The sequence below is a fragment of the Boleophthalmus pectinirostris genome, unplaced genomic scaffold (genome assembly GCF_026225935.1).
Source record: "Boleophthalmus pectinirostris isolate CB_2022bp ecotype Guang Dong unplaced genomic scaffold, ASM2622593v1 HiC_scaffold_3, whole genome shotgun sequence".
NCBI classification, from domain to species: Eukaryota; Metazoa; Chordata; class Actinopteri; order Gobiiformes; family Gobiidae; genus Boleophthalmus; species Boleophthalmus pectinirostris.
Window position 1 is genome coordinate 13,811,447 of NW_026571299.1, and position 7,599 is coordinate 13,819,045.

At 42.5% G+C, this 7,599-nt stretch overlaps 1 protein-coding gene across 1 annotated transcript; it reads right to left on the reverse strand.

The window, feature by feature from the left end:
* Positions 1–5,964: 5,964 nt before the first annotated feature.
* Positions 5,965–7,265, reverse strand: LOC110171087 (odorant receptor 131-2-like). The gene is made up of 2 exons (XM_020936771.2): positions 7,113–7,265; positions 5,965–6,756 (listed from the first exon to the last, which is right to left on the reverse strand). The coding sequence occupies exons 1-2, from the start codon at positions 7,263–7,265 to the stop codon at positions 5,965–5,967; spliced, it is 945 nt and encodes a 314-aa protein (XP_020792430.1).
* Between the last annotated feature and the right edge of the window lie 334 nt (positions 7,266–7,599).

Consider the following 7,599-nt stretch of genomic DNA (forward strand, 5'->3'; position numbering starts at 1 on the left):
TATGTACCACACAAACATGAAGTGGAGATATATTCTTGGGACCAAAGTGAAAACAAACTGTTGGACAGGGGCATACACATATGATGACATGCAAAGAAGAAGCTGAAAACTATGCAAAAAAATTGTATTCCTGGCTTTTTTGGCATCACTATTTTTTGTTTTTGCTGATCTGGCAACTAAAAATATCTTGATGTAAGTATAAATCAGAACAAGCCAAACACCAACAAGATACATTGCAAATATAACTTCTCTCTTTTTTATCATGATGGGATCCCGAATCAAAGATACATGTTCACAGTAAACAGTGGAGGAGGAAACAGTAGGCTTAGTTGCCGCAGAAAAATATGGTACTATATATTAAAATGTCAACAGCAGGATCTTAAAGTGTACCTTTGGTAGCCAATAACCAGTGTAGCTGGAACAGTACAGGTGTTATATGGCTATATATGTTTCTAATATTCACATCCACAGCTCTACAGAATTAGGAGCAGCCTTGACTGCTCGCTTAAGCCTTAGTCACAATAGCTCGCAACGGCGATTCACCCGTACGGGTGCTGACAGTTCTTGCCCTGTGGAGGCCCATGGAGGCCCGTGGAGGCCCGTGGGGTTCTGTAGAGGAGAGAGAGTTTTCTAAGTGCTTCGTAAGGGTGGTGCAAGTGTGGCTTGAGGGTCCCGTGAGACTCGTACGGGAAGACTGTCGTGAGGCAATAGTACGCCATAATTAAGTGCCACGCAAGGGTCCCGTATGAGTCAAAATCTCATACAGGTCACTTGCAAAACACTCTAGCTGTTTGTACGAGGCAAGTACAAGCCTCTTAAGCAGCCTGTGTCTTATGAGATGTGGCTCTTATCGCCGTGCTATATAATACTGGGCACGTCATCACCACTTCATCACATCGTACTCATCCATTGTTCATCTATGCCAAGACGGCTCTTACAACTAGGATGAAGCTGTATGACATGAGGGTCGTCCGCTTCCCTGCAGCTGTCACGCTATGGCCACTGTCGCTGTCCCCACTAGGGTTACATGTTGCCATTCCGACATACCATCCCTCCGACATTGACGTGTTATCGTCGTCCCTGCACTCTGACATTTTTTTTTTCCCTTGGTCAGAGTGGCGGCACTTAAGCCTTTTTTTCAGCAACCCTCCATTCTGACATAGCTTGTTCTGTCCGCAGACTGTCTTTCTGTCCCGGTACAGCTCTACTGCTGAATGCGGGTAGGCGCTGTTCCATATGCGTCTGCCTCTGGTGCAATTAGAGCACCTCTTGTGCCATTAGAGCTTTACGCACTCTGCTCTGTTGGCACAAGAGGGGCCGCATACGCCTGGCCTCCCTGCAGGTGAAAGCACGGTGGACATGCCAGGTTAATGAGTGAGTAAAAGTCTGCATCTTTAAGTGCGAGCATGAGGAGAAGCGGCTCTGCAGCTGCCTCTTCATAAACTTTTATGAGTTTATAAGGGACCGATGCATTTCTGGGTCCCTGTGTAAGCCGCTCTGTCCTCCATCAACACGCTGAGCTTCACAGCGCATTCTCGTGCACCCTAGTCTTTGTCAACATGTAATGAATGTCTACTGCTCCTGTCTATTAACAAAAATGTCCAAATTGTCACAGTTTCTCTGCTTGGCCATATTATTGCACCTTGAGCCAAGCGCGTGTCGCCGCGTGCCTCCATCTGCATTCATAAAAGTTCCAAATTCTTACGCACCACTGTGCGTAAAGGTCCTGGTACTGCGAGTGTAGCCGAGCAGCGTGGCTGCAAGGGACATGTGCAATGATACGGCCAAGCAGAGAAATTGGATTGGAATATTACCTGGTCATGGAGGACAGAGCGGCTTACACAGGGACCCAGAAATGCGTGGGTCCCTTATAAACTCATATAAGCTTATAAAGAGGTGGCTGCAGGTGGCTTCCCTTTGTGCGCACACTTAAAGATGCGGACTTCTACGCATTCATTAAATGTGAACAGTTTGGCTTGACATAGTGGATACCCTGATATACAGGATCGTGGTTTTCTCTCTCTCTGCTGCCCCCTTTTGGGCGACATCTCGTCGGCGAAAACTTGGTGTGTACAGGACGGCTGCTACCACTTGTGTGTGCACGCACGGGCAGCGCATCAACTTTTATATGGGATCCTGGTAGCTCGCAGGAGGCATGCACGTGACCCGTAGGACTGTGACCCGTAGGAATGAAAAAACCTGTACGACACACCTGCTTGACGTGTACTTGACCCGTACTTTCCCCGTAAGTGTGAGATACGTGCTTGCTATGAGCTGCCACCCATAGGCCGCTCGCAGGAAAAAAATGTGCATGAACATTTCCCCCCTACGGACTCACCGGACAGCCTGTAAGTTTGGAATCTTGTACGGGCCACTTGCGAGCCCCATACGGACTTGGCCAAAAATCGCCCATGAACTGCCCTGGGGACCTGTGTGGGTTATTGTGCCTAAGGCTTTAGCTTTAACTTTCTTTGAAGGACTCTTTTGCAGATTGGATGAACCAGTTAGTGCATCCATTGCAATAGTCTATACCATGTGTTTTTAAAAAACACACACGCACAAATGTATTTTGTAACCAAAACTTTATTTTTCTTGCAGTGTGCAAAGCACTTACATTTCCAATCTGGAGTATGGAAGCTTTCAGAAATATTTGTGTGCATAGGATAGAAATTCGAGCATATTTCGCTGTAGTTGAGCATAAAATAAATAAAGTAGGTCTAAACTAGAACTAAACCAGGACTGCACCAGGACTAAACCAGAACTGAACCAAAACTGAACCAGAACTAAACCAGGTCTAAATCATCACTGAACCAGAACTAAGGTGTGTTTAAACCAGGACTAAAGCAGAACTGAACCAGGACTGAGTGTCGGAACGGGCTTGAAGGTGCGTTCGTGTAGACCAGCGAAAGAATCCGCACCAAGCTCTGCACCTCACAGGGCTAACATTGATCGCGCTTTGCGAACACCCTGCTGCTGCACCGCTCCCTCGCTCTCTCAAGTCCAAGATTAGTCCTGGTTTAGTCCGGGTTTACTAAAAAGTGTTGGGAATGTCGGAATAGTAATACTAAAAAGTGTTGGAAAATCAGCATGTCTAAAGAGAGGGATGTTGTAGTACTGGGTTGTCTGCCCAGAGACTACAGGGAGAAATTAGCAGTAGTGCAAAAACCTGGTACAATACATCTCTCCTGTTAAGGTTTATATATGTTTATATATTGTGCACTGACCCTGATCTTATTAAATAAACTAAACCACATCTGGCTTCACATTCATTAAAGGTTGTACAGAGGATTTTCCAAGGAACGAGAAATCCAGCGACTGTTTGTCCTTTTTCAAATGTTGCGCATGCGTGAAACCACCCCCCCCTCCCCTACAGCTCCCTACGTAGAAACGCCTCCTCCCGCCTCCTCTTTACGCCAGAAACAGGTTTGTTTACAGCCGGTGCACTGCACATGACTTGTAAACAACTAACTACAGTGTTGGTTAGGCAAGGCGGAGAAGTGAGGAGCGGGGGGAGCGAATGTGCGGACATTTCGTTCGTGGACGAGAAGTGAGGAGCAGGGAGAAGAGCGGAGCAGGGAGCAGGGAGAGGAGAGAGGAGAGAGGAGAGGGGAGCAGGGAGAGGAGATTCCGTGCCCGGAGAAGTGAGGAGCAGGGGGAAGAGCGGAACGGGCAGCGGGGACAGGAGCAGGAAAGGGGTGCAGAGAAGGTTCCGCGGAGATTCCGTGCGAATGAACTAGCTACAACACGCAGCAGCAAGCGGACTCTTTCTTTGCCTTGAAAATTATGTTTTCAGACATAGGATATCGCTTTCGTGTCCTGAAAAACGTTTGACTAGCTCTTGGAAATAAAGTACGTTTTCATAATAAGCAGAAGTTACCTGTCCAGGAGTAATTTGGCGACCAATGCGTCAGTCTTTAGACCCTGCGTCTGCTTCAGTCGCGCCATCGCTGGAATGAATCTTCAAGAATCACCTTAGTTTGGCTTCCCTGCTTTTCCCCTTGTCTTCTTCTTTCAGCGACCTCAAAAACGGACTTTCTTTTGTGGCTAACTGCTCCTAGATTCTTGTCTGCCATTGCAACAAACTTTGTGCTAACTGCGAGGAAGATATAGGTAAAAAAAAGCTGCTAAGAACTGTTGCGTTGGTGGAGTAAACAGCGTCTGTGCGGCTGGCGTCTGTGGACTGCGTGACAGGCGTACGTAAACCACGTACCGGCGGCGCGCAGGCAAGTCAGTTACGCTAGAAACGTAGGGAGATTGATTGACAGCCTGTCAGCTAACAGATAACGAGGCAGTGTCGTTATCTATTGGCAAATGTTTAGCTGGCCCCACCACGTCCAGAGTTGATGAATTTTTATTCTCTTTTTTTTGGTCATCATAATTACAAGGCTACTGCACCTCTATAATGCTATCATTGACAACAATTGACAACTTGAAACAAAAAAAAATCCATACAACCTTTAAGAGTTGAGACTATCAAGAGATGAACACATCAAAAATAGGCTTTTATAAAAATAAAAATTACTTGGACCCCAAGATGGCTGGATTTCTGTCTATGTGCACAAACACATTCTTTCAATACAGTTTTACTGCTAGGGAGGGGAGTGTGTGTGGATGGGCGGTAGAGGGTCATGGGTTGTCAATAGCCTAACATTGGGGGAACCACCTAACAGCATTTCCTGGTTGACTCAGGATTGATTGCTTATGCACATTTTTTATTTGTGAGTTTTACATTCTGAACTTTGACTTTTGAATTTAAGAGGTTGAACATATATCCTGAATATTTAAAAGGTGACTTTTTATTTTGAGTTTTAAACACATAGGAAATGTATAGTTAAAACATTAAAGTGAGAAATTCAACAGCATTTAAAATTAAAAATCTGATTCAACAAATTATTTTCTATATTTCTGTGCCAAACTTCAATTCCAAGCCTTTCTTTTTTTAATACATTTTTCCATGCAGTATTTGTAAATCAACAGCCATTTTTTAAGGTACTCCATTATCCCTGTTGTGAAATTTGTCCTCCGCATTTGATCGTAGAGCGCCTGGGGACCCATCTTCGTGATCTTCTTGCCAGGCTTGATCAGGATTACCTTAATTGGAGGATTTGACCTATGGTATGCATGCTTTGGGTTCATGGGGAAGTGCATGCAAACATGCAAACTCCGCACAGAAAGGCCCAGTCAACCCGGCGATCGACCACAGAACCTTGTTGCTGTTGAGTGCTTAGCCACTGTACCGCCAGTGCTGTGATGTACAATGTTTACATACGCATCACAATAAGCATTGCAATCTTTCAGATTCTTTTGACTGTCAGCTGCATCATATCGACTGGTTCAGACTCACCTTAGGGCCGCTGGCCACCATGATGCCCATTGTTGGAAAGAATACTTTGCAAATGCGTAGAATACAGAAACCTTTTTTGTACTTTATAACATATTCAGGTACATGGCCTATCAGCATAATGTATTCTGAATACTTAAAATACTTTTTGTTGAGTTAGCTGATCACATTTTTACACTATAATATATTGTATTAAAACAACTTTATTTCACTTTTTGTTGAGTATTTATTTAAAACAGATTAGAGGGAAAAATCGCACACAAGGGCTGTTTTTCTATTTCCATCAATAGCTTGACTTAATTTTCTTATACTTATTAAGCTTTTATCACACACAGCTAATACCTAAATAGAGGTCATGAGATAACAACAGTAAAGTTCGATAGAAATCGGCCCTGCATAACAATTTATAGTTTTTCCCTCACTTAAGCTGAAGCCTTGTAAACGTTCATTTAATGATGTCTTGTTATATCAAGATCTTTGACAGTTTTTATGACATAAGAATGAAACAGTTGCAAACAAATATTATTCCAGACCTCACTTGATTTAAATGTGTTAGATGCACTAGCCGCAACTGATTCAGATTGAGAAGATCTAATCTCACCATCCTCCACAGACATTATTGCTTATCTTCTACGGGTTGACACTTTATTAGTAGCACTGCAGGAGAGATGCTTCTTCAGATGTTCTCTAAACATTACATCTCGCAGCCCATACACCATGGGGCTCAGAAATCTGGGGAGCATTTGCAATAATATGTACCACACAAACATGAAGTGGAGATATATTCTTGGGACCAAAATGAAAATAAGCTGTTGGACATTGGCATACACATACGTTGACATGCACAGAAGGAGCTGAAAACTATGCAAAAAAATTGTATTCCTGGCTTTTTTGGCATCACTATTTGTTGTTTTTGCTGATCTGGCAACTAAAAATATCTGGATGTAAGTGTAAATCAGAACAAGCCAAACACCAACAAGATACATTGGAAATATGACTTCTCTCTTTTTTAACATGATGGGATCCTGAAACAAAGATGCATGCTCACAGTAAACAGTGGAGGAGGAAACAGTAGGCTTAGTTGCCGCAAGAAAAAATATGTCTGGTAAAAATGACAGTATGCTCAAGGCCCATATACATGCAATAACTATGTAAATCTTTTTAATGTTGCACAAATGGGGGTGCTGAAGGGGGAAGCATACGGCAACATAGCACTCCACCGCCATCACCGCTAAATTCAGAGGAGAGTTGAGTGTTGTGAAAACAGCAAATGCAATAATAAAGCAACATAGAAATGTGTTGATGGTGTAGAAAACATAAGAGCACACAAAGAGAGTGATGGCAGTGGTGAGCTGGATCATGTCATTCACCACCAGATGGATGAAGAGGATGTAGCGAGGGTTGTGGTAAAAGACCTAAGACAAGCATAATACAGTTCAAAGTTAAATAAAATAATATACATAAGAAGTAGATCAAATAACAATTAAGAATTCATGAAAATTGCACTTTGAAATAAAAACAAAACTCACCCGATAAATTACTGTAGTACTTAGAACTACTTAAGTCCATATAAATATTCAGATTTTTAAAATTTCATTGTATATAATTATTTGACATTCTATATTAGTCGTTAAAAATTAGTTGTTGTTAAAAATATTACCTATCCTAGAGCAAGACCTGATGGAATCAATTTGTGAATCCATGACTGCAAAATAGATAACAATACATTTGCAACACGTAATTGATGAAATAACATGTCTGAATTTCTGACCTGGTGTTTACTGAAGGTGTAAATGAGAGTTCCATTTAAGTAATTAATAGAAATCCCGAGTAGAACAACTGTTACATTTTTTGCTATAACCGTGCTGAATGAGTCTGAATAGTGGACATAAGATGACCCATTTTGGCCAGATGATGAATTCATGGAAGCACTGTTTCAAAAAAGAATGTATGCATTATTCAAAGATATAACCAAAAATGAATTACAGTTTTATTGGCTGTCTGTAGACATACCTGGAATTTACCTCACCCTCCCCAAATGAAGATCAGAGGCAAACTGAGCTTTATATCAAGTTGTCACAGGGAGGTTGTTAAGGATGACGTTAGTAGGTTCATTTGTAAAGCAATACATTGGAAACAACAAAAGCCAACATGTATGTACTTACAGGACTGGCTGCACTCCCTAACTTGGCCTAGATAAAAAAAAAAAAAAAAAATGTGTGTGTTGGGTCAGAGCACACTGAATGGAGTTCTATGGG